Source organism: Corvus hawaiiensis, chromosome 18 (genome assembly GCF_020740725.1).
Source record: "Corvus hawaiiensis isolate bCorHaw1 chromosome 18, bCorHaw1.pri.cur, whole genome shotgun sequence".
NCBI lineage: Eukaryota > Metazoa > Chordata > Aves > Passeriformes > Corvidae > Corvus > Corvus hawaiiensis.
In genome coordinates, this window is record NC_063230.1 from 9,803,037 (window position 1) to 9,831,026 (window position 27,990).

Consider the following 27,990-nt stretch of genomic DNA (forward strand, 5'->3'; position numbering starts at 1 on the left):
ACATTGCTTTGAGATTTGATTTTAGGAACAGCATTTGAATAATCTAATTTTACACTTGAAGTATTAATCAGAAGCATGCTACCTCTCCATGGGTGGTCCTTACTTGGAATACTTTGTTTACTTCAAGACACCCTGTTACGATGGAAATGCCTCATAACGTTCCACTCATTTCAACCATAACAAAATTATGAAGACTGAAATTTTTGGAGATTCTGAAAGACAGAGAGTTGTTTTCTAACTGTGTGTGCTTCTGAGGTTCAAGACAAAGATTCCTGAAGACATTCATCGTGTTTCTCTACAATTTCCTCGCATTTTTAAGGCATTTATGTGTAGAGTGCCATTATCATGATTCAATTCCAGACATACGGTTTCTGTCATGAAGATGTAAACGCAAAAATTCCTGTAACTCTGGAAACAAGGGAAAATGGGTTAGTTCAAGTACAAGCTTTACTTGGTTTTAGTCTTCTACTTTTTTTAGCTACTGGAAGCTCTTGCATTACACCTAAATTCCTAGCATAGCTAGTCTTAGACTTTCACTGTCCACTACCTCTACTAATCTGTCTGAAAACCTAACTAGCAACATTTTAGTAATCTAAACTGAACTCAACTCACCAGTTATTTTCAGCAGTCTGTTATTTGACCAAAAAACCATCCACAGAATTTCTAAAATTGGATCTCCCACAAAAGAGTTGTTAATACGTGTAAATGACAACATGCAGCTGAACTGACACTTCAGTAGGGCTGTGTCATTAATAGAATTCATGCCAAAGTATGTGATAAAAAGATTGTAACTGGTCCTAGTTAAAAGAAAAGGTCATATTTCACCCTGACTGTCCAATCGAACAATTTATTCTCTTAAATAGATCTTTACAACATGAATAGCTTTTCAAAGTGTACACAGAAAAATCTTTAAATAACTTAATGACTAATTAGGTGTGCATTTTTAAGTGATGCTGTTCAACAGCAAATAACTATAAAAATAGTGATCATCATTATCATGGACACATAAGGAATTAACCATCAATATAGAGAAATCACTGGAATGGATTTAGTCAGTTTTATTGAAGGGAAAGAAAATAACTCTTTCCCAGAAGACTTTATCAGCTCACTGTTTTTATCACCACATATAACAGAAAGTTGGAGTCTGGACTATTTTGTACCAAGGCAAAAAATTGAGTTTATGAGTCTATGGAACCCGTACACAGGATGTGGGACAGAAAATCTTCCTCCCTGTCAATACTGACCAGAAATAGCTCTGCACCTTTTAAACTTAGAATAAAAAAAAGCTACATTTTAGACAGTACTAGCATCTTATGCTTGATGAATAGTGTCATAACCAAAGCTATCTGAACTTCCTGATAACACAAAACTTTGCCTTTTTCTTGGTAAATAGTCAATGGGAGGTATTAGAGCAAAAATAGTGATGCTGTTGAAGGTTTATAAGATTGATTTTTTTTGTGTGGTTTTTGAAAAAAGATTGAATTTTGCTCACTGATTTTCTCTTTCAGAAACCCTGATGGGGATGTCAGCCCATGGTGCTATATTGCAGAACATGAAGATGGAATATATTGGAAATACTGTGAGATTCCATCCTGCCGAAGTAAGAGCACCATGCAATTTTTTTAGGCCTGTGTCTCAGTTGAACAGAGATTGGCAGTTATACAACAGTGGATAGTGATTTCCAAACAGAAGCCAGGATAAGGCAAAACAGCTTATTTTCAGTTGCAGACTAAGCTATATTTTACACAGGTTTTTTAGAGCTAATGACAAGCTTACTGAATTGGTCCTCCACTGCTATCCTTTTCATCTTACCTCAGAATTACTGGATTATATTATTTACAAATCATACTGTGTGACAGGGAATCACACAAAACTTAGGAAGTACTGCTAGTTCTTTGAATCCATAGAGATATATCATTAATTTATTTAAATCTAGAGGACAAAAAAGAAAAGGAACGTTTTTATGAGGTATAAACATGTCCATCCATTGCAATTAGCTCGTAAAATGAATTACATTAGTTTAGTGTATATAGTGCATCATACAGAGAATTGCTTGGAGGAAACAAAAGACAATATGAGAGGACATAGGGAAGAGGTGTCTCTGTGGTATATGGGAACTCTGGGCTAGAATTCTGTCTCTGGCAGGTGCAGATACTTAGCATTGCTGTGAAACCACAACCTGGACTGATTTTTTTAAAATCACATAATTCACAAGCTACTCACATGAAGCTTCTTTCCAGAATTTAATACTTTTAATGTATTCTATTTTTTACTGTGTCCACAATGTCATGATTTGTGTCAGTATGTTCCAAAATTTTCTTTCCCGAATCACATTCTTTAAAGTACACCTAAATATTAAGAAATTCTAGTTTTGCATGCTAACAAGCAACTGTAGCTACACATTTTAGTAAGTCTAATCATTAATGTCTTCACTTGCTTTCCTAACTTCTTCTGTGCAATTACCCTCTGTTTCTAAGGCATAACTTAGGTCTTCACTGCTAAGCACCAGAGCAGGTGTCCATGCATAGGCACACATTCTATTGGAAGAAGTATATTTCTTACTTGAAGTTAAGAAAACCAAACCAGACAATAAAAATGGATCTAAAGTGATTTTTTTTTTTTTACTTTGTTCAAAGTTTTGTTGCTTGGTGGTTTTTTTTTGAATGTGATTCCCATGTTCAAGCTAGGCAAACAAATACATAAGCGTGACCGTAAGACAGATGCCTTTTACCTAGACTTAAATACAGATTAAGAGGTCTAATTTAATGAACACAAAATCATTCAACACTCTGATATTCATTGTTCAGAGGACATCTTACTCTTAGTTTTCTGATATACCAGGCACGATTTAAGAAACCTGACCCTCCTAATTAAGAAATTTAACTTGGTCTAAAATGAAAGAATTTGCATTTTCTTTATAAAGACCACAGATGTTAACAAATTATCTGGATATGGCACCAGGAAAAAAGCTGAAAGGCAAATTCTCTCCACTCCATTTGTTCTACACAAAGGATCCTTTTAAAACCAGCCTTGCTCGTTTTCTCTGTGGTGGGGAGCAGAGGATTTAAACTTGGACACTTACTTGCACAGATAATCCAGACTTACATTTACAAAATGTCCTTTTGACCAGTAGCAGCTGCTTCAAGCATTGCACTGAAACTTGATACTAGAAAAAGGAATTGCAGCAATTTAGAGCAAACTGTACATTGCAAGCCCATCCAAATCTTAATACAAACCTCATGGTTTATGAAACTCTGTAAGTAAAAAAATCTTTTATTCTTCACCAGACTTTCTGTTTTCAGTAAGCATGATGCTAAGTCATAAGACCATCAAAACTATCTTGTGAAGTGCACAATAAAAAACTTGAGTTTCGTGATGGAACAAGAAAGCAATTGTGTAAAAAAATCCTACTTGAAAATTTTCAGAGAAAAAATTTCCTAAATAAGCTTCTTTTCCTTAATGATATTTACTGCTAGAAAAGTATCTGGAGCATAAGTTACCTATTAACTATGCCCACATAATACCATGGCAATGCCAAGAACATGCAGCATCTTGATTGCCTAGAGAGATTTGCATGCAATGATTCATCGTAACAATAATTAAGAATCTACAGTTAAGGATTTTTCATTATGGTGATGAATTGACATGATTGTATCATGTGTCTCATTCCCTAATGTTTATACATAACACTACATGCTTCAGTCAGAAATGTGTTCTGACATTCTGCCTATGTAAACAGGCTGGACAGAATTTAGCAGTGTTAGATGAAGGTGTGTGAGCAGAATCACAGAAGACAGTGGTAGTTACTCCAGGAGGAGCTTAGTCTTCCCTTTTCTTCCTCTCTTCTTCTTAGTGTCTGCCAAGCAGACTGGAATGGACATAAACAAAATAAAAGGCAAAACAGCAGCTCCGAGTCCTGAGAGAACATGTGTGTCTCACATGGAGGATTCAGAACTGAATGCTTCAGATGGTTTGTTTGCAATGTTGCAGCGATTCCTGACTTTTTTGGTCTCCCTGTTAATGAGTTTAGGTTGAAGTTCAAAGGAAGTAACAACTTACACTCCCAAAATGTGAAAGAAAGAAAGGCTTGCTATACCACTTAATTACATCTTCATGTTTATGACTCACATGACTCTCTCCCCATAAACAGATTTCATTACTGGAATCGTATTTCCAGTGTGCATGTGTGTAATGTAGTAAATTTGACTGAAATATCGATGAAGTGTTAAATGGCAGGGCTAGGTAAGTTACACAGAGCTGTATGGAACAGAGGAACAAGGACAGCTCAAACAATTTGTGCATACTGCCATTGCAAAAGGCTAGGAGGCTCTTCAAAGACAGCTAGATGAGCATAGCTGGAACATGGTTTTGAGCTCAAAATGATTAATTCCATATTTTAATACATTTAATATGTGCCTTAACGTGTAAAATGCGGAAGCTATGGTGTTTGCCAGGCCCTCATTTAGTCAGATGCTGCTTAAAAGAAAAATAATATGCTTGTGCAAAAGAGATGACCTTTTAAGCCAAGAGGACAAATAGATACAAATGGGTGAAGAAAGTGTAAAACATCACTGGTGAGCATGAACAGTAATTGCAGAACATTGACTACCTCGTTTTTTGCCAAGTTTCCTTAGCAGGCTAAATATTAAGAGCAAAGAAGGTTAAAATATTGCTGGGACACCAAAGAGACTAATTAGTCTTAGGATGTACGCTTGATTTAGTTACAAAATTAAAGAAGTTTTCAAATTACTCAGTCAGGTTTCTTAGCATAGAACATACTGAAGTACTAATCCTCTGGAGCCAAGGTTGAAAGGTCTCACTAATAAAGCTCCTTTAAAAAAAAAAAATCAAAATCCCAGGTCTCTTAGGAAAATGAGCTAGGTTGGATAAGTAGGAAGCTTTTTCAGGGCAGCGAAATCATGCACAATACAAAAAAGAATGAGCTCTCTCAGAGTTATCTGCCCAGCTGTACTCAGCTGGGGTGGGGCTGCAAATGGGGATTTCCAAAGGTATGTTAAATCAGGCTGTAACTTGAAGTCTCAGTACTTACATGAATGTTGCTGCAGGGCATATCAAAGCCATAACTCCATGCAAGTATTTATAATTGAAATTGTATTCTTAGAAAACAAAATTAATTTATGAACAATATTTGAAGCAACGTTATGTCATTATTTATAATAAGTTTACTGAGTACTGTAATAACCAATGACTGCATAAATAAAACACTCATACAGGTCTCTGACCACATCATGTCATACAGAGCTGTGGCAGTTAGGTGGACAAAAAGAATCCTTGTCAATCTAGCACAGGGATAAAACTTATCTTAACATAGAGCTAGTAACAGATTTAATTTCAAGTATGTGAGCAGATATGACAAGTGGCCAAGGGATAATTTTATGCCATTACCACAGCACTGTATTGTACTCCACATCCTCTCCATGGGGTGGTCATGGCTAAATTCCAGTGCTTTGAAGAAAAGTGCAAAACCAAAAAAAAAACAAAGCAGAGGACAAATTATGCACTGAAGGGGGAAAACTCTGATCTCCCATAGTGACCAAGGAGCCTTGAAACATCATGTTAATGTAAATAGATTGGGGGGGGTGTGAAAGTAATACTGCTCATTTTTAATCTCTTTGTAAGATACTTCAGATTCATGTCAGAATTCAAGTTTTAAATATTAGGAAATTCCCTTATGTAAGTATATAGTCCCTCCCATAAAACTTGCCAAACTCCATCCTAAAACAGTTTAGGTTCCCTTCTTCGAATATCCTGGTTTGAAAACTTCCAGAATGTCATTGTGTGGAAGATCAGAAATCACATTGTTTAATTTACATTTTCAGAATATGCATGCCAATAGTAAAAAAAAAAAAACCAACCAATCCCCCCTGAACCCACTTAATGCCTTGGGGTTTTTTAATTGCCTCTGTCTGGAGAAATGAACAAGGTATTTATCTCACTTATTTTACTGCAGCTTACTGAAAGCAGCTAGAGAGTCTTACAGGAATATTGCTGAGAACATACAATACTCTTTTGCCCCATCACCCATCCCTGGGTGTGTTTGGAAAATCTGACAAGAATCATACAGAGAATGAATAACAAAGAGTAACGCTTCCCATACTGCAAAATCCAGACCAGAACATAGAGAGAGCTGCTTAGTAATCAGGTAGTGCATAAAGGGCCTGTGTCTTGGATGTTTACAGGCACACCTTTAGAATGACTGTTGTGTGTTACTCTTGCCAGTGCCAGGAAATCTGGGGTGTTACAAGGACCATGGAGAGCCACCACCTTTGACTGGCACCAGCGAGACCTCCAATAAACTGACGATCCAAACATGCATCAGCTCCTGCCGAAGCCAACAATTTAAGGTGATTTCTTTGATGTACCTTTACAAAATGTTTTCAAAGACAAAAATGGCAACATGCCTAAAGCTCTCTATCATATTTCTCCTCTTCCCCACTTTTTTTTTAACCTTTGGGAGGGCTAAGGTTGCACTTCCACTCCGAGAGATCCAGCCTTGTCTCTGCATCCAGAGGAATCTGGACAAATGACTAATGAATAATGCCAGGAGAAAATACGGTTGCTTACTGCAGTTGTGAGTGTCAGGGTGCCCTCCATTCCATCTTTCTCCCTAGTCTTAAGTAGCATCCTAACAGCCCAAACAAAAATAGCCTGTGGTGGTTCCTCTGACTAACCATACTTCTCCAAAACACACGTAATCTTCTGCCAGCTTTCTTGCTCAAACAACCTCTCGCTGTCACTCCTTCAAATACTATTCCTCCCTTCCTTATGCATCTTTGTTGTCAAAGTTTGCAGGCATGGAATCAGGTTATGCTTGTTTTTGTGGAAATAATCCTGACTACTGGAGATACGGGGAGGCAGCCAGTACGGAATGCAACAGTGTTTGCTTTGGAGACCATACTCAGCCTTGCGGTGGGGATGGCAGAGTCATTCTTTTTGACAGTAAGTATTGAAGCAGGCTCAGTTTTTCCCAAAGGAGAGGCCTCACATGTTCAGCAAATTAGGGAAGACTCAAAAACAATGAGAACTGCTGCACACAAAACAGCAAAACACCTCAATTCAGTATAAAATAAAGCTGCTTTCCATTTCTGCATTAAATTCTCATCCATTAATAATGTGAAATAGCTCTTCCAAGAAATGACGCTTGCTCGTGCTCCAGAGGTTCTCTCACTTTCCTCACAAGTGGTACTAAGTCAGCTATCAGAAGCAGCATCTCACAGAAAGACTCCCTAAGAATTGATCTTACTAGAGAGTAAAAAACTGTATGTGCATGTCTGGATATGCATTGTCAGTTGGTGGCATTTGAGTGGCTCTCTGGATTCACTGTATTTAAGTTTGCACTGGGAATCTGGACAGTTACCAAGGAATACAACAATTCACTTGCATGTAAATTGTTTCTTACACAAAAAGTAGCAACAAATCTTTTCTTCAGACTTTGTAAAAGTATCTTTTTCAAGTTACTTAGCGAAGGTAAGGTCAAATATTACTTGGGCAAGATCAAAAGACAGGATGCTTGGAAAGCACATCTATATGGCCACAGAGGTGACTAAGGTATTACAGGAGAGACTGAGAGATCTTGGATTGTTTAGCCTTGATAAAAGAAGGTCTAGGGAGGAACCTTTTCAGTTTGTAAAGCTGATTGATGGGAGAGTGTAAAAATGAAGCCATCCTCTTCTCAGTGCTACCTAGTGAACAGACAAGAGGCAACAGGCACAAACAAATACAGGAAAATCCATTTAAACATACAGAATTTTTTTTTTTTTTATGGTGAGGGTGACACTGGAAGAGATTGCCCAGAGAGGCTGAAGAGTCTCCATCCTTGGAGATTCAAAACACAACAGATACTGTCTCCTACTTTCAGAAGAGGGATTTCACTAGACAATCTTCAGGGTTCCTTTCAACTTCACCTGCTCTGTGAAGATTTGTTTTTTCAATTTCATACAGCTGTGAAGGAATGTCAGTAATTAAGCAGTGAGAGTTAATGGTCACTAATCCACTTGCCTGCCTGCCTGCCTTACAGGGATGGAGCAGAAGACCCTGAATCAGTGATTTATCTTTGATCCCATTTCTGCAGGGATGCACAAAAGGGGACATGGTTACACACAAGGACAAGGGATAGCTGCAGTGTGCAAGATGGATGCATAGGTGTCAGAGTAATGAGGCATAAGGAGAGTATTCCAAGCAAAGGCATCAAAGGCTGTGCTCCCAGTGCTGTGGGAGGGAAAGAGCAGCTGCAGAGACAATGCATCCTGCTGGCCTAGCAAGTCTGTACCTTTAAGTCACATTTAAGTATTAGAATCTACAGGGTGCTAAAACTTTGCAAAACTAATGTATTGCCTCTTTTTTTTTTTCTTTCTTTCCGTTTTTCTCCCTTTCCTCTTGTTTTCACAGCCCTTATTGGTGCCTGTGGAGGGAATTACACTTCTGCTACAGCTGTGATCTATTCTCCAGATTTTCCTGACACATATGGCACAGGCAAAGTCTGTTATTGGACCATACAAGTTCCAGGAGCATCTCAAATTCACTTCAGCTTTGTCCTTTTTGAAATCAAAGATGCTACAGATATGGTGGAATTGCTGGATGGTTACACCTATCATGTTCTAGCTCGTTTTAATGGCAAGAACCGGCCTCCCCACACCTTTAACATCTCTTTGGATTTTGTCATTTTGTACTTTTTCTCAGATGACATCAATCAAGCCCAGGGATTTGCTATCAGATATAGAGGTAAGAGGCTACCTTTGCTGATTCTACCTTTCAGTGAAGCACTTAGTTTACACTGGAGATTTCTGAAGTGGCAACTAAAGAGCAAATATTTTAGCTCTGATCTAACAGGTGTTTCATTTCTCTTGTTGCCACTACTCAGTGGGTGAAAGCTTTGCCAAAATTTCCCTCAGTTTAGAACGCTCCAGTCAGCTACGCCATAAACAGCAAAATACAGATTTTCAAAAATTCAGTTCTATACCTTCCTGTTAAAACAGATTGGAAAATGACAAAGGGAAACAAAACAGAAAACCAGTAATCCATCTGCATGTTGGTTCATCTTGGCTGCTTCCAACCGTCTATTCCTCTCCAATCTAAAGTCATCAAGAGAAAATGTTCTGGTCCTTGAGTTGTACCTACTGTTATGATGAACAATCAGCTTCCAGAAAAATTCTGAGGACCCCAACCTGGTGAAGTACAGGCTTTTCCTGGAATCATATATAATTTGATTATTTGAGTTCTCTTAAGTAAACCAGAGAGCAGCATGTCTGTTTACAAGCACAAAAAAAAGTCCAATTAGACCTGCTAAGAAATTGTTACTGTAATCATACTCTCATGTTTTCAGCTGTGAAGGACAATGTGCATCAAAACAAGATCCCAGTGAATCACACCCTTTCAGAGAGGATAAATGAACAAGCAAATCTCAGCATCAATGCAGCCCGGTCATCAAAGATACTCTATGTCATCACAACCAGCCCAAGCCATCCAACTAGCTCCATGCCTGGTAATGATACAATAAAATGTGGAAACAGGAAAAAACAATTTGCCAAAGGAAAATCTGGAGTCACTATTTCCTTTGCTGCCTTCTCCACATTAGCAGATCCACTGTGCATCTTACTAGCAGATGAATTTTCATGTAGTCTAATTAGCACTGACTGGGATTCTCTCATTACATTTCAAAACACCTGTCAGCCTAAGTCAGAAATAGTGTGAGGATGGTGAGTTCTTGAGAATGAAAGTACATCAAAAAATGTAAGTCAGAGCAGCCTCCTTACTGAAATCAGCTTCAGTGACCACTGCATACCACAGAAGGGCACAAGTTGCTGAAAAAAGAGCAAACTTTTGTGGAGTCTAGAATAGCTTGAATGCTGGATGCATCCCTGTTGGCCCAATTAACAAAATCTTCATCAATAATACAAAGAGGACTAGACAAGTTAATGGGTGCAGGGGAGGTGTCACTGAGCACTGTCATGTGTCTAGAACTCACCTTCAGGACATCACTTAATTCAGGCAATTACTGAGCTGTAAATAATTGAAGGCTGGAAATGCACTCTTGGTGAATATCACGGTTAGTCTCGCCTATTGTTAAACCACCCTGGGCATCTGCTTCTATGTATCATTGAAGCTGGGCCTCCATGCCACTGTGGACATGGCCACAGTCCTGAAGCTGTCTTTTTAGGGAGGTGTCCTGCAAGGGAAAAAAACAGTTCTAAAAGTTGTACAGTTTCTGCCAGTCTGCACAAAATACTCGTAGGTTTAGAGCATGATCGAATTACAGATCTGAATAAAGCATCAGGAGGCTGTTTGTTTCTTTTGTGCAATATTCTTACTGTAAAAACTGTAAATAAATGAATGTACTGAGAGCTTCTCCTCTTCTCTTTTGCAGAGTGGACAATATATAGTCTGACAGCACTGCTCATCCTAAGTGTTACAGCCATAATAGCAAAGATACTTCTGCACATTACCATGAGGTGAGTGTGGAGCAAAACCAACCACAGAGAACCAAGATCTCAGCTCTGAACCAAACCTGGGCCTCCTGATAGTCCAACTGGCTGTATTCAAAACCAAGTCAGTTATTACATATTTGTATCCTCATAAAAGATCCTAAATAAGCACATTTGTTAACTTTCCAGTCAGTTAGGATAGCATCTGCTGCTAGAATATCTCTTCTACTCTTGATTTGACAAGATTTGTACTTTAGGAAGAAGAAGGAAAGAGGAAAATGTTATCAGACATCCAGATTTGGTGAGGTCAAATTATGATAATACTTTGCAGGGAAAAAATGAAGACCTCTACACTCATACCAAATAAATTTTGTGTCCTCTAGATGGACACTCATTGAATGAAATGATGGTGAATTATCAGCAAATCAAAATGCTGAATATTGTATTTACATAGCACAAACAATTTACAAGGAAATTAATTTGTATTAATAGCAACTATAATAACAAAACCAACTACAGTCTGTAGAGCCCTCTTAGCCTAATGTCACTGCTGTCATTAGGGTGGCAATAGAATACCTAACTTCTCATTTGGTCAAGACAAGAAACATTCCAAAACCCCACATTTTGCAGCAGGTACAAAGAAAAAGTGTCACAAATTAGTGGAAGCTGTGAGCATTCCCAGTGTAGAAGTACTGCAGATATAACATTATCCTCCCTAGCATGTTAACACAAGAGTGAATTACCTCTTGTTTCCTAGGTCACATCAGATTCCAGCTGCAGCTGAAACAGAAGACTGCAGTGACGTTACTACTGCTGGTGAGATCTGGAGTATATTTTACCAGCCATCCACATCCATATCCATCTTCAAGAAAAAGCTTCGAAATCAACAAGACGATTGCAACCCACTAGTGGGAAACTGAAGTGTCTTTTATTTTGCAAGAATTGATCTTCTTAAAATCCAGGTGACTTGAGATTAATCTTCCTTTTTTTCCTTCCAATCTCATACTTGTTTTCCAAAAAGTCCATTTCCAAAGGCCTTTGAGTGACTTTGCCTATCTGCTGTTCTCTTGGGTATACTAGTGACAACGGATTTAACTGCAGCAATAATTTTGAACTATCTGGTGCTCCTCAAGTCTGTAGTGCTGTTAATTACTGCCTTTAAACCATTGCACTTAAAATAGATGTAAAAACTCATAAAATTCAAAATGTTCTCTACCCCTGCCAAAGGTAACTGAAGGGGTATCTACAGGTTGAGGACTTCTTGTGTCCTACTTGCCTCTACCACTCTTATATCAGGCTCCTTTAGTCCTTCTGTTCTCAAGGCTGAAGAAAGAGGTGGGTACTGATAGCCTGCTTGGCTACCACAGCAAACAGAACTTGCTTGCCTTGATGTAAACACATCTAAATGGTACTATACAGTAAAAGGGAATCAAAGACCAGAAAAGCTGTCAGCCTGGTTGCTCAGTGCTGTGCTCTTTCTGCATTTTCTGTTTCTGTGTCTACAAGCAGAGATGCACACATAAATCAAATTCAGGAGGCCCCTAAAGTAAGATTTGGCTGCAAATGGGCATTTTGATTGACTAATGCTCACCAGCTCCAGGCCTGCATGAGCATTGAAGCCTTTTAAATGACTGTGTCTGACTCACCATTCACTGATGTTTATGATAATTTTGTTCATATTCACGGTGATCCTTTAAAAAACTATTGTGCTCCAGCCTGACATCCAGCATTCATCCTGGGTATAAGCTATGGGCTTCTTAAAGGATTGTCCAAAGATACTGTAATCCACTGAATTTTTAACAGTGAGGCTAACTAACAGATTTTTACTCTGAAGCCACATGTATTAATCTCAGCAGCCCAAACTATTTCCAAAGTTTTAGGCTGCTATCACCAACTCAGCTGTGCCAGGCTGTGCAGCTGGACACACATGGAACAGTTGCCTTGATACTTACCTGTGAGAAGTGTCTCCTTGCCTGCAACATTAAAACTGGACTGAATTTTTAAGGTAATTGCCTTAATTGTCACAGAACTAAAACATCTGATCTGTGAACTATTTTCTCTTTGACTGCAACAGACAGCATTAACTATTTCTTCTCTTTGGTAGACTGAGTGTCCATACACAATACTCAGATTTCTCATCCCACCACAAGTGGGAAACAAGTGATTCCAAGGGATCAGCAGTGAGTCTTTCAGCCTCAGCAATTTCAGACCAGCAAGATACTTAAGAAAAACTGTCATTGCAGAAGGTCAGATATATTGACTGGCAAAGTTTACAGTAGGCAGCTCCTCAAACTCAGAGGAGATTCACTGACAACCAATAAACTACAGTAATTCTGGTTAAGTTTGAACATATACCAATGGTCTGCATATACCAGATGTGCAGTCAGAGAACATCTATTAAGTGCCTCTGCAAAGGGTACTAGAAAAGTAAGAAAATCATCACTGAGTTTAAATTCATTCTTGTATCTGCCCTTATGTTTTTAAACATATAACTCCCTCCCCTTCATGAGGGCTACAGATTTCCTTGAAAAAACAGGGCATTGAAGAATTAAGCACTGAAATATTGTGCCTTACTTCTCATTGCAGATCTGGTCTCTTACCTGAACTGAATTCAGTCCAGCTCCATTTATGTACCACAGCTGAGTGCTAGAGACAGCTGAACAGTATCACAATGCGTGCTTAAAAGAAACCAGATTTTACTAAGCCAGCAGTTATGGAATTGTTTATATAAAAAATGGAATAGCATGAGAACATCTAGTACTTTCTTGCATGAGCTGCTGGAAAGAATACAGGAAAATATAATTACAGTATTAGCTAAAATGAAGACAGGACAAGTTGCAAAACGTGTCATCATGTTGGACCAAAAACCATTGTCTGTTTCAGACCCAAGAAAAGTTCTGAAATTGCCTTTTTTGAAAGTAAGGTTTTGCATCATGCTGTGTAGACAAAGAGTTCACCTCAGAGATTCACAGCAAAACGAAGTAGGTTGGTTCCTAAACATCCTTAATTTGATGCACTAATAGGAAACCAGGCAGAGAGAATCAGTGTGGTGCCAGATCCTTAGGAGCTGTTACAAGCACACAGTGCTTACCACAAAGTGATGAAGCTTTGTTTGCTTGCCTCATCAAATGCAAGTTAAACATTTTGTCAGAGAGACATTCACAAAGCAGTTAATGGTGACAAACTGAGGTAACATCAGGAACACCCAGTGACTGATTGACACCTTCTGCAGAAGGAAAATACACAGAACTGTTACGCTTCTCTTCCTTAGTAAAGAATTTAATTTTACTATAATATTAGAGAAAATCTCATTACAAACAACAACAAAGATGGATACTACTAATGCAAAATCTAGAGAATTTAGGAAGTGAAGTTTTTGCATCGGTCCCTTAGCTCCTCAACTATTTTTTAAATAAAATTATATTTAATGAGACTTTCATGAGGAACACTTATCAAATTTCTGCACAAAAGACCCATAAAATTAGCACTTACAGCAGATTAAATGGTCATGGCAACAATAAACATGCCTATGCATAAGATATTAGACAGTGCATGGGTAATACACTGATAAAAGCATTGAAGAAATTATGTTCCCTCCCACCAAATCATTCAGATTTTCCGATGCTAGATACTTCTAGAGCTAGCAAACAGACCAATAGATGGAAATTCATAGACAGGGTCCCTTAAATAGCACTTACTACTTTACAGGGCTGAGACCATGAAGAGCAGGTAGATCTCTGGTGTGGATTTTTTCCAAATGTGGTCTGGTACAGACACTTCAGTGTGGTGATTTACGGCCAAGATATGTGGTATCCATTAACATAGCATGTTTTGATCTTTGCTGTAAGGGTTTGAGGGAGAAAGAAGCAAAAAGTGTGACATGCACAACTGTTGTAATGCCACAAAAGAAATGCCCCTACTACACAGCCAGCTGAGAGCTGGCAGCTGGAGAGCAGGGACACCTCAGGCTGTTGGTGTTTGCAGCATTTTCTTCAACAAATTGAAAATAACTGCAGAAGAATTGGTTTGGGATTGTATCTGAATGGCCTTCTGACCTCCTGCCTAGCAGTCCCCTCAAGAGCCTGGACAGGCTGCAAATGTGACACTGGCGACAATGTCCAAAGCAACTGCTTTGACAAGCAGATCATCGTGAGGGGCTGCCTCCTCATATACATGGATTTCAGCTCCTGCTCTGGTCCCCTCCTCAGTCTTGTGTTGGTGTGACCAGCTGTGTAGTGGTGCAATAAACTGATCAGGTTAAAAATTGCCATGGCTTTTTCTTCCCTGAGTTACTTTTTACAGAGCTGAGCTCTTTGATCTTGCTCATTGGGTGGTTGCACAGAGAGATGAGCTAAGAGCTCACCGAGTCCACAGCTAAGCAGACAGACAAGAAGCCGTAGGACAAGGACAGATGTGTGCCCCAGAAGCTGGGGCAGTGAGTACTTCTGCTGGAACTGCCAGAGCAGCGATTTGTGAGCCTGCTGCCTTCACACAGCACCCCAGTTCCAGCAGCCTGCACTGCATGTGGACCTCAGGTGGAAAGGGGCCAGCTGGACAAGTGCCTTCCCTCATTCAGAATCTACATTTAAAACTAGTTTAGTTTGTTGACTACATGATTTTATATGTATTTTTGTCTTAATATTGTTATGTTGTGGGAAAACAGAGACTGTGTTATGTAAAAATGTGTGATGTGTTATCATAGTAATATATATTTGTATATGTATAGGAAATGCATTATTTAATACAGCATATTATGCTTGGATTTTGCTAACATTTTATAGGAAAAAAAGATGTTAGTTTACACTCTGGGAAAAATAAATTTTCTATACACTGTAACCATAGGGAAAAAAACCAAAGATACTTCTTTGGTATATATGATAGAAGGACATTGAGAATAGGGTAACTCAAACTCAGCTTTGTGACAGAATAGATGCTGATAAAACAATTGCTGTAAGAAACACTTTACTCCTTTGAATCTCATTTCTAGCCTAGTAATTGTATTAGACTGTTCATCAAATTCTGCAAATTCGTGTGCATATATTCTCTGGACAATTTTTACCATCAAACATGTAATCTGCTTTTTCAATCAAGCATTTACATAATCTTTTTTAGGACTTGTTTCTGCCAGATTTTCTACAGCCAGGACAATGCTGAGGAAGTTTATCCCATTGCTCAGGCAGACAATCCAGTGGGATTGCAGAATTGAAGTCTACATATTCCAACTCCCCCTGGCAATAGTATAAATAGGAGATTTTTACAGATAGTCCTGGAAACTGTACTGAATCTGCAGCCTGGATGACTGCAGGCCAAACACATGAGCAGACACACTGCTGCCACTGAATGAGCATAAGTAGCTATTCCACTTTCATCTTCTGCTTAACAAGCCTTCTCAGGCAGTGGGAAGGAACAGATTTTTCTAGTGCACCACTTTGCCTAAAGGAAGAGTGAACTACAAAAACAACTCCTGACAAAAACTTGTCCAACTAGTTCTTACTACCTTGCAGTAGTATTTCACAATCTTCCAATGAAATACAGTTCACTGGTAGTTTCACCTGAATATTGTTCTAGACATTTATGAACAATTCTGCTACCTTGAGAGTGAAAAATAGTATTGCCTTCAGACCATACCATTTTTTCTGTAACAACACATCCCCAATACACATACATTTCATGCCACTCATACTTCCTCAAATTTACTGAGCACCTGTGCTTTGGGATGAAATTTGGCATTGTGAACTTCAGTCTCAAGACATTTTGCTACAAATCCAAAAGCTATCACATGAACCACATAAGGCTGTCAAGAAACCAGAATAAATCAAACTTGAGATGACTCACTGCTGAAGTATGCACTGTGTTTATAACTGTTCACCCTGTATTCAGCAAGTGGTTGTAAATAATAATTATGAAAAAATAAATACAGTGTATTTGTGCAGGAGGAGTTCAGTTAGGATGGCTGAAGTGTATACAAACATGGAGTAAAGGAGGCAGAAACTGCTGCAGTTCACCAGCAGGTTACAAGAGCACTGCTTGCTATACAAGTTAGAAGAAAGTATTAGAGCTGAGAATGATTACTTACATAAAGTATGATATTGCTCTGAGACACAAGTTCAGAGGTAACAGCAAACTGAAAGTTTTCAGTTTACGTGTTTTCAAACTTTTAGAAAGAACTGTAACAGTTCTTTCACTGTTTGCTTTACAAATTGCTGCAATATGTAATGCTGTTTCCACTTTCTTGCAAGATTCATCTTTTCTCTCTAATTAATTCCTCCTGGCCAAAATAATGCTGCAGTTTAAGAAACCTTCAGCAACCTTTTATGCAAACACCAGAAAACCAGTGACAAATACCAAAACTGTCTCCAGCTTTTCATGTGAAGACTCATTTTTCTTCTAGAAACACAAGTGTTACAGGGGACCGACCTCCCCTTACACAGAGGAGGTTACTCTGCTCTCCTTTCTTGCCATTCCGGTTATGAGACTCCTGCACTTTTGTTCTTTCTGGGAACCGTTCCCTTCTTTTTTCCTGGTTGTTTCCTAAGCAGCAGTTTCATTCCCCATGAGAGAAACGTGTTCTTTATTCTGAAAGAGACACTTTTCTATGAAGCATTTAAGTCACAGCAGCACAGCGCTTTCACTGCAAGGTAAAATATCTGGTTTCAGGTATGCTATTGTCTCCCTGGCCAGAGAATTAGGCCAGGCTGGCTCCACAGGGTATGAACACGGCCATCCTTTTAAGGGCATTTTTCTTTTCACACTACCCAAGTAACAACAAACATTACCTAACAGCTGTCATAGATTTGACAGATGCACATGATATTGCAGATAGTGTTACAGAAACACCAAGTGTTACGATAATGTACAGTCCATTTGGAATAGTCTGCTCCTGCTTGACTTTTTTTACCGTATCGAGGTTCTGTGGAGGTCTGTGGTGCCCCACAGGACTCCCAATTTTGTCACAAATCTGTTCCTTAAACATCGAACCTGGAAAGTAAAAAGAACCTCCCCCCCCCCCACCCACCAAGTATCAAAATGTTCATTTTGGATAGAAAATATTTAGTCATTTTTTAAAAGCCACAACAAAGACAATCTCACACACAGCTAAGCACCACATACAAGTTCAGCCAGCAGCCCACTGCTGCCTTTCTCAGAGACAGAATATGGGCTCACTGATTATTCTGTGGGACACCGATGGTGGTGGTCTGTGCTGTTCTTCAAAGCACAATCACTGAACAGTTTTCTTCAGAACAGGGCACAAGAAAACAGAACCCCAGCAGCAATAGCAAACGGGGGATGGAGGGAGGGAAGGGAAGGGAGACTCAGGTGTGACCCATCAACGTACGCATTAGCAGCCATCCATGTACGGCGGGGTTTATGCTATTTGTAAAAGCAGTTGTTGGATGAACTGATTTGCAGATAAAAGGCACATCTAAAAGGCATATCTGTAATCACTGGCAGTTGCCAAGATTCTGTTCACTGAGCAAAAAAAGGGGCACGTACTTTCATTGGGAAGCACTTGCTCCTTTTGCTCTTCCGTTTCTGTGCCTGTCTTTGCACACAGGCCAGGCTTTTCCATCGTACCTGCGATCAGGATGGTAACTGGTCCTCATGCCACAAAGGCTCCCCTATAAAATGACACTCCTCAACAATCTGTCATCCCAAATGGAGTTTTCACATATGAAACGAGGGGTGGAGAGAAGTAAGGCTCATTTCTTGGCTGAATCCTGAGGTGATTGAATTACAGTGCATTTGAACATGGATGGGAGATGGGGAAAGTCCAGGGGATTACAAGGTAAAAATCTTTGGGAAAAGGAAGAAACTGGAGAATCCTGGAAAACACTCTGTGTGTATCACTGGATGGGAAATAAATAATACATGAAATAGCATACATAAATATACATGTACATACATGCACAGAGCCACACGCCCCCAGGCTCCCGTCTTCTGGTGTCTGCATAAATATCTCTGATCAAATTGTGCTCTCTGCTGACAAAATGAGTACCACAGTATTGATTTTCACTTAAGCTGGACCAGTGATTCCATGATGCAGGGCAAGGACCTGGATCTAGTGTAACTATTCAAGCTATGACTGACCCAGCTGTGTCCACATGTATCATGCTGTCCCAAAGCGATTTTATTTCAGGACAATAAATTACTTTTACCTGAAATTACACCAGAGTTAAGTTCCCCTGCCACAAGGAACAGGCAGGTTCCAAACATAAATGAGGATCTCTTTTAGCAGATGTGGTACTTCTCGTGTGCTTGAAGGGTTCAGGGGCCTGTGTGACAAGTGCCCCCCGGGTCCCCCCCAATAACCTGCGTGCTGTGTGAAGGCATATACATATCCACCTGTTATTTTCAAAAAAAAGGAAGAAATGTTGTTTATTAGAGCTCATCTCAGTATATCTAGGACTATACTTTGAGAATAGCTATCTATATCCTTTCCCCCAAAACAAGAAGGACAACTCCCACATGTATATGCAATAAAACTGTATTTTTTGTGTGGTTTTGCCTTTTTTTTTTTTCTTTTAATACAGACATTTGTACACTTTCTTACAAAACTGCAAGTAACTACACTTCTCTTAAATCATTTTTGGTCGGCAAGTACTGTAAAATCTTTGTGTGCAATTATCATGTATTTACAGGGCCTCGTGTTAGTGATTTTCAATGATTATTACAATAATGTCACACACTCTCAACATAAGACATGGCTTAAGATAAATATATTAGTAAATAAATATTCTGAGAACATATTTCCATACATGAAATGTGCTGCTATACATATACAGAATATATACAAGATGCTTTCTAGCTTTTAAAACATTTTTAAAAATGGTAATGAAGGAGAAAGAGCCCTTTGACCATATTACAAATCTTTACAGCAAATTTTATACAAAACAATTTTAAGTGCTATAAGACAATTTTAATTAAAAACATTTTAAATAGTGCCTCGTGAGCCAAACACAATGACAACTGTTCATGTAAGTAGTAGAAAGGCATTTTGTTATAAAAACCATCTATCATGGCCAGCTAGCCTGTAAGTCTGCACTGGACATAGAGTTTTATGTTAAATATCAAACCCAACACAGAAAGCAGGTGTAGGGTGTCTGTGGTGTGGGCTGCAGAGATTTGTACCAGCACAGATTTCCCCAGTGTGTATGGGACCAGTACATCTGGGATCACCATGAGCCAGAATATTCAAATCTCTTTAAGAACCACGTTTTACCACAACGTGCTGTATAGTTACAGAGTACAATGTATCTTAGGTGGCCTTTACAGTGCCTCACAAAACACCAAGCAGAATAACCAAGCTAATACACCATAGCTTCTAAAATGCATTTCTTTTTTAGTGGAGGAAGGGGAGGGTAAGACTTAAATTTTTTTTTTTAAATTCCAAAAATCACAAACCTTTAGAGTTTATTCTCCCAACACATACCACTTACTTCAGTCATTCAGAGAATGAATAAGTTTTTAATAAGCTTTATACACACAAAATGTGTTTATTGAAGTTTTTCTTTTAATCTTATACCCAGATACTGCCTTGTATTAATTCTCTGAACAGCTGAATTTTGGTGCTTGTTGATTGAAAAGATGTAATGTGAATTCCTTTAGATGGAACTTTTTTTCCTAACTTTCTGGGTACAAAAGCAAAAAGAAATAGACAAATATATTTGTTATTTCTTAGATGTTTCCTTCTTTTAAAATAGTTCATTTGGGACTACAGAGAATACAAGTTAGCTTTGCTGGGTCTCACAACCAGCCCAGTGCTGTCAAGGACATTGCTTTGGCAGAATATGAAGTGTACATCTCTATTTCATGTCTTTGAAGTATCTCCAAAGTGTACTGAACTTAGGACAAATCTTTTCAGAAGACTGGCACTGTGGGCATTAAATACTTAGTTTCCCTTTAGAAGAATTCCTGCTGTGAATACACCACAGGATGACACTGTGTCCTCAGGCACATGCAGCATGACAGGCAATTTAACCCATGCTATGGTAGCCTCTTACTCAGAAGCTGCTGTTTCCACAGGAAACAATTGCTATCAGAAGTGACAACATAAATTATCTCATGATAACAAACATCCCCACTAGGACAAGAACAAGAACAAAAGTATGTGCCCAGGCTAATGGGGTACAGAGAGCACTCTGTACACAAGACAAAAATGAAGCACAACTGGCTGGGCCCAAGAAACCTTTAAAACAGATCAATCTATGGAAGCTACATTAAGCACAGCGAAGAAGAAAACAATGATTAAACCAAGTCCCTCACTTTCCCACATGTGCAAGAGGTGACAAGCACTGCTTCCCGTAGGCATGCTTGCAGCCTGTAAGGAAACAAGAAACCCTATGACCTGTTTCCAAAATGAGCCAGCAAAGCTGCAAGCACACTGCAAGCTGTTTCCCTGTACATGCCAGCATTCCTCACAGCCGTAACAGGGGCTACAGGTGCCTGAAAAACTTCCTATGGAAGGAAAAGTTCATTACCTACAAAGGTAATAGCCTTTCTAAGCACTTTGTTCTAGCATCTGCTTGAGGGAGAGGTCCCCAGCATTCTTCACTGGTCAGAAGATACAATGAGGTCCACGGTTCAAAGAAGTGAGGATGAGAACATTCTGAGCTATCAGTTTCCTTACCCCCACTCTGTTGAAACTAATCATAATGGCAGGACACCTTCCTAGCCAAACCATCAGAGCAGCATGAAAGGGGGGAGAAGGGAAGAGGAGAAAGGAGACAGTCCAATGCTTCACCTCCCTCAAAATCACTCGCATAACTTGCTGGCTGCTAGGATTTGCTACTGGGATTAGTCAGTATCTGAGCATCCATTCAGCAGCTGTATCCCTCTGGACTACTATATTTCAAGGTGCTATCTGGTTTCTAAGGCAGGTGTAGCCCTGAGCTTATCAAAGGCTGGACTCCTTCAAGTAGGAGATAACAGCATCTACACATAGCCTGGCTTATTTAACACACTGTGTTACCTCTCAGCAAGAGGTCACTTCTAAAAAGAAAATATAAATAACACTTTGTCATTAATACAGAAATGGCACTAGAGCTCAGAAATGCTCCACACCATGTCCCCACATGGGCTTTGCACACAAATCAAGGCCTGAAGTCTTCAGGCAGGAGGGACAAAGGAGACAATCAAACTGATGTGAACACAGAGGAAATAGGGGAGGGACTTCTCCACATTACCACTTTTGCGTGTTTGTCAAAGCTTAAAAAAAATTATGTCCATGAGAATTTGGAGTCTCTGATAAGCTCCGCTTCTCCATCTGGGATCTTCTGGACAGGTCTAGTCACTGATTTGGCTTCTTTCCAAGGGATGAGATCCAGCACCTGAAAGATAAACAAAACTAAGGAACATTGCATCTAGAATATTGCACACAGTTTTGCGCCCCCAGAGTAAGACACCCACTGACTGGAGTTTAGCAGAGAGCCAAGATGCTCAGAGGGCTGGAGCACTTTGTGTGAAGAGGCTGAGGGATTTGGGTTGTTCAGCCTGCCGTAAGGGCATCCCTAGCAGCTTTGCAATACCTACATAGAGGTTGTCCCAGTGATGGAACCACAGTCTTCACAGACATGCATTCTGAACAAGAGGTGAGAAGTTAAGTTGAAGTATAAGATCTTCAGACTGGATATAAAGAAAATCTTTTGACCATACTGGCAGTCAGGCACAGGCAGAGAAGTCCAGAAAGGGACTGCACTCTGTGTCCCTGAAGGTTTATCCAGCCTGACTGGATAAACTTGGTGTAATCTGTCAAACATGGTCTGGTCTCAGAGCTGGCTCTGCTTTGAGCAGGGGGTTGAACTAGATGATGGCCTGAGGTCCCTTCCAACCTAGGGTACCTTGTGATTCTATGGACACCCCTTAAAATAACCCTGGCAAGGCAGGTAAGAAATATACCCTTCTTTCTGTGAGTAGTTATTTTTTCCCCCTTGTCTATGTCCACAGCAGAGACTTTCCCACATATTCTTCTAAGGCAATTCAAAGGTTTTCACTTTTTTTTTAAAAACACCCTTCAACTTGTCTGTCGTCTCTCAGGGTAGCCTTGCCTTCCTAGGCAACTCACCACAGCTGCCATGACCAGCAGTGTCCCTTGCTGTGGGAACTCTAATGGGGACCCCTCCCCACAAAGGATGAGCATGCAAGCTTTTATAGGGTTAGATAGTAAACAATCATCTTCTCCTCCTCTAGTTATGACCAAATGAGCACAGGTAACCAGAGAATAATACTTTGGGGTGAATGGTTAGTCAGTAACTGCTCTTATGCAAAGGACGGAGTAACCTTTATGGCTGCAGGTACCTAGACAGCCGGCAGCATTTCCTACACTGAGACAGAAAGGTAGCAAGTAATCAAAAAAAGCACATATATTACCTGTGGCCTTTGTGGTCGTCATAAGCTTCTGGGACTTCAGAGTGGGACTGGGAAAGGGCATTCCAGTTTCCTCCTCCTGAGAGTAGTTCTGCCGTAGGAATGATGTTGCCTCATAGCACACCTCCCTCTCGACCTGTACCTCTCCAATACCTTGACAGTGCAGGTAAGTGTCTAGCTCAGGTGTTCCATCCCAGGAGCTACAGCCTCCTATGTGGGTCCCTTGGTGCTCTGTCGGTAGAATCAGCTCACAGTCTCTGTCTTCAGGAATTATGGGAATGCGTTGACCCAGATCACATACACCCTTACAACAGTTTGGCAAGGTCTCATCAGGAAGCGTGTACTGCACATTCACTGCATAGTCTTCTGTATAGCAGCCACCACCTCCACTGCCACTGTTGCTACTACAGGCTACCTGCTTCTCTTCATAGAAGCAGCAGGGCAACCCCTCATATTTTACCCCATCTGTCCTATGTAAGTGGTCTGAGTTAATACTGTACAAGCCTGGGGTGTTCCCTGACTGTGGTTCAATTCCTTGGCCACATGTCCCCCACAGTGGAGAGCTAAGGAAGAGTGCACTACAGTCAGCTGTCCCATTGCTTGGCTCCAGGGCAGAGTGCTGGAATTCAAAGCAGCATGCACACGCTTGCTCCGAAATCGACCCTGCTAGCTCTGGATTCTTCCAGTTCCTTTTAACATCCAAGGCAGCACCAGGAGTGGCCTCAGGTCCTCCCTCTGAGGTAGTGCCATTTGGATCCCTGTGCTCTAGTGAGGAATTACTGCTATAGTTCATATCCATGCTGCAGTTAGACAGTTGGTCCCCTGAGGAAGAAGCTGGCATAGGCCGGCAGTCAGCACCCACCATACTGTGACTGTGAGCTGGAAGCTCGTCCTGGTGGGGGCCCTCCAAGAGAACAATTGCACCCCTGTTTGCACCACCAACCTCACCCACTCGGCAAGGGCTCCTACTGCGGTACACATATGGGTCATAGTCACTGCTCAAAGAGCTGCGGAAGGTGGAGCAGCTCCCGTAAACCCCCTGGTTACTGACCTCTGTGCAGTCAACCATGGAATCACTGGAGGAGCAGTGGCACTGACCAGAACTGCTGCTGCTGCTGTCACTCCCAGGGCAGTCAGCCAAATATCCACTGCACACTGAACGATGACCATGATAGCAGCTAAAGCTGGAGGTACTGCCACTCTCCAAGCGGGACGAGGGCATTACATGTACCACAGGAGGGAAAAGCATGCTGCTACCAGGCTGAAAGGCACGGGAAGGACCCTTTGAGGAAATGCCAGCTGGAAGCTGTCCATCTTGCTCAGGGTAACTAAGGCCTTGGAAGTAGTAGTGCTGATACATGGTCTCGTATCGGGAAAAGCACGCTGCTTTGGAAAAGTTGCGTCCGCCAAACTTGGGTCGTCTGAAGTTGTGAGCTGGAGAGTAAGCCCTGTGCTCCAGGCTACAGTGATGCGTGTTTAGAGCATGGTCCAAATGAATGGGCTGATAACTGCGAATATAGGCTGGGGACGGGGCTTGGTAGAGGCTCTGTTCACCGTGTCGCTCAACTGTCAGTAACGTGATGGGGTTCCCGTGAGGGTCCATGCTTGTCCGAGTGGGATACGCTGTTATCTGGTTTGCTCTGTGCACTCGGCCCGGGTAATGGACAGGCAGAATCACCCTCTGCTGCCGGCTGCGTGCTGGGTTGATGGATTCCAGGCAGATTGGAGCTGCATTTCCCTTCTTCTGTTCTGCATGAGAGAAATAAGAATGGAGAAGTAGAACTAGCAGGGAATAAAAGGGAATATACTTTATGTAAGAAAGAAGGATATTTTGTTTTCCATGTAATTACATTATGCACCAATTTTTACACAGAAGGAAATAAGAACAAAACAAAAGTCAAAAGAATCTAGAAGACCTTGAAACACTCAAATGTATTTGCTTAAAAAGCAAAAGTAGTGAATTTATTTCAGATACTGTTCTCATATATACAAAATCTTCTGCTTACATCTTGCAGAGGCTGAGAGAGGCTGGAAGTCATTGCTCAAATTTTCACTTTACACATTTTTACACAAATGTGCAGTGCCAGAAAACTTTCTTAACACATAGGAAATGAAAGCAGGAAGAGGGCAACTGAGGGAAACCAGGTTCCAAGTTACAACACCATGGAAAAATAAAAGCCCGTACATTGTCTTCTTTATAATTCCCAAGGAAAAACATCCCTCTTCTCCATGTGTCCTTGCACTCAGGGCTGCACAACACTGCCCTCAGCTGGGCATCATCCCCACCCCAAGGTTATGCCAGGGGCACTCAGCTGTTCTCAAAAGAGTTTAGGGCTAACTGTATTTCTAGGGCTGTGTTACAATAAGAACTGAGAGCTCCACGGAGACTCACAAAAAGGCGCACTTTTTATTTCATCTTGTAAGCTGTCTGAAATGAACACACCAGAGCATCCACTCTGCAGCACTTACCTATGATGTTATGGCGGCAGTGAGGGCAGGTGTGATGCTGCAGCAGCCAAGGATCCACACATTTCTTGTGGAATCGGTGAGTGCAAGGAATGACCCGCAGTTCCTACAGGAACAGATGAAGGACCATGAAAAAGTACTTCCTCCTAACAAGTGAATTTTTCACAGCTTGTTCCTAGTTTTTTCAACCCATCTACTAAATGGAGCAATTCCTAGCCTAGAAGTGCTAGGGAGGAAAAAAATGGCATCAAGATAACCAAGAGCACAACAGCTAGTGATCAGCTGTGTCTAAAAGAATAGTCTGCAGGCACCTTAGAACTCCACGCAGATACAGGACACTTCTTTAGGACACTTTTTCCTGTATGTCCCTATGACCCAACAACTTGAAGAAGGCCATCACTAAAGTTTTCCTTAATATATTAAATAAACTTAAAAAAAAAAAAAAAATCAAGAGTAATGATGTACCTTTTCTACAATTATTTGCAATGGAAAACACTCAGGGAAAAGCAAAATCAACAGTGTATATGATACTTTTTCCCTTGCCCAGGATTCTTCATCTTTCAGCTATGATCTGTTTACAGGATTTCCTGAGCCTGATGGATATCTACCAGTTCAGAAACCTGCAAAGAATCTTTCTTCCAAGTACTGCTCATGTCTTCCCATGAGCTTAGGTTTTCAACTTCTAACTTGCTTTGCCACGAAGTTCCACAGGGCTACTACCTCCTGGTGGAGAAACACCACTTGACTTTGTCTTCCCTCTGTCCCCAAGAAATCTAGGTCTAGAGTCCTTGCCCACTCAATCTTTTTTTTTTTCCCCCCCAGAAACCATTCAAAATACTTGATCATTTTATGACTATCCTTTTCTGAAGCACCGTCATTTCCATTCCATATCTTTTGTGAAACGAGGTCAGAAGTACACAGTACTCAAAGTGAGAACATGACTAAACTTACACTGTGGTGTAATTTTATTTTCTGTTCAGTTCTCTAGACTTTCCCAGCTCATTTCTAGTATCTGATTTGCCTTTTTAATTGCCACAAAGCATCCATTTGCTTTCACAAAGCTCTCTAAAGCATCAAAATCTTCTTCCTGAATAGCAATGCTCAGCTCCCAACCCATCCCTGATATACATGGAGCTATTCCCTATGTCTATCAGTTCATGCTCAAGCTCATGCCTGAATTTCCTCTCCAGTCATTTTGTACAGCCCTTTTGAAGTTCTTGCCTACCTTCATCCTTGCTACTCTGAATAATTTCCCATCAACTAACTTCATTAACTTTCTATTTGCACCTTGCAGCACTCAAACATGCATCTGGTATTTTCTATTGCCTTAAAAATTATGATTCTTTTATGAACCATTTCAAAATAAAATGTCCTCATAATCTTTCTAATGGATGCTTACAGCTGTGAATATTGACTGCCTTTATTTATTTTAAGGAGCCCATTTTCTATTTCACCCTTTTCATTGCTTCCTCTGGGTAGAACTGTCATGGACAGCAAGCCCTGGCGAGCCAAAAAACTGCTCCTGAAAGTTCTGACATCTCTTCCTTCTCCTCCTCTGGTTTCCCAGCAGTGCTGTGTACTTGACATTTTTAAGACAGGGTGCCATCAAGCAAAACACTAAGGGTATCCCTTGCCTCCAACAGAGAATCACCTTAGTGCATGACTTGTCAAAAATACCCAGAGAACCAACTGCTGACTTCTTTGTGACTTGTTCTTCAGAAATGCAAGAACACTGGAGGTAGCGATTTGCAAATGGGATCCCTCACCTCTCACTTTGCAGCATGGGTAATTTGGAGCTGCAGGATGCAGCTGAAGCTGAGTTGGCTGCTCAGTGTGATCAGACTGACAAGCAGAACCACCTCAGGTATACAACGTACCCAACAGCCAGCCATGTACTACAGTGCTAAAAGCACCTACATTCCCAGCCCATGGTGAAGAAACCTTTCATACTTTACCTCCCCATCAATGTACTTCTCCAAGCAGATGGCACAGTCAGAGGTGGAGCTGCTACTGAGTGTATCCAGTGCTCCACAGTTACTTTCTCGGTGTCCCTTACTTTTGGACTTAAACTTCCTGGTCTCCATTTTCTCCAGTGCTTGCACTGCAAGCCTGTTCATGGAATTCTACATGAGAAGAAAGAAAAAAAAAAAAGAAAAAAAAAAAACCAATGCTGCTGTGTAAGGGACTAGAGTGTAGTAGCAGAGAAACACCACCATAACATATCTTACAGATCATGTCAGGCCCAAGTGATGTATAATTTCTTACATTAAACAGAGAAGGCTAATTAGAATTCAGACCAGAAGCCTCATGAAAAGAATGTATGCCACATGCAGAAGTGAGAATGATAAACTACTCTGAATTAGAACTGGGTGAAGGTGCTGACAAATGGGATACACTGCAACTGCTCAACTGATAGGTAGCAACTATTCAAGCCAACATACAAAGCTTGGCCAGGAACTTTTATTTAAATGTCAGGATTGATTGTAATGCCCCAATATGCTGTTACCACCATGTTATCTGGAGCAATACTTGAGAAAGAGATTAAAATGAAATGTTAAAAATCAGCTGTATCATTTCCTCCAGGACAAACTCAAAGTATGTCACCTGGAATTTCTCCTAACCAAACTTTTTACTTTGAAAACCTCTCCCATTTCAACAGATGTTATCCTATTGGAAAGATTTGTGACTTATTTTCGATCCTGATATCCTCTCCACAATA

At 40.4% G+C, this 27,990-nt stretch overlaps 2 protein-coding genes across 4 annotated transcripts in view; one reads left to right on the forward strand and one right to left on the reverse strand.

Annotated features, from left to right (window-relative positions):
• Window positions 1-18,941, forward strand: part of KREMEN1 (kringle containing transmembrane protein 1) — a 31,531-nt gene extending 12,590 nt beyond the window's left edge. For both annotated transcript variants that reach the window (XM_048323247.1, XM_048323248.1), the window contains exons 3-9: window positions 1,509-1,600; window positions 6,241-6,365; window positions 6,807-6,960; window positions 8,410-8,742; window positions 9,344-9,502; window positions 10,385-10,469; window positions 11,200-18,941. In XM_048323247.1, the coding sequence (XP_048179204.1) occupies window positions 1,509-1,600; window positions 6,241-6,365; window positions 6,807-6,960; window positions 8,410-8,742; window positions 9,344-9,502; window positions 10,385-10,469; window positions 11,200-11,362 (1,111 nt within the window). In that variant the 3' untranslated portion in view covers window positions 11,363-18,941. The remainder of the gene's footprint in view (window positions 1-1,508; window positions 1,601-6,240; window positions 6,366-6,806; window positions 6,961-8,409; window positions 8,743-9,343; window positions 9,503-10,384; window positions 10,470-11,199) is intronic.
• The window catches only part of ZNRF3 (zinc and ring finger 3), a 69,846-nt gene continuing 60,767 nt past the window's right edge, over window positions 18,912-27,990 (reverse strand). For both annotated transcript variants that reach the window (XM_048323244.1, XM_048323243.1), the window contains 4 exons: window positions 27,227-27,394; window positions 25,275-25,377; window positions 22,809-24,554; window positions 18,912-21,769 (listed from right to left, as the gene is read on the reverse strand). In XM_048323244.1, coding sequence (XP_048179201.1) covers window positions 21,726-21,769; window positions 22,809-24,554; window positions 25,275-25,377; window positions 27,227-27,394 — 2,061 coding nt within the window. In that variant the 3' untranslated portion in view covers window positions 18,912-21,725. The remainder of the gene's footprint in view (window positions 21,770-22,808; window positions 24,555-25,274; window positions 25,378-27,226; window positions 27,395-27,990) is intronic.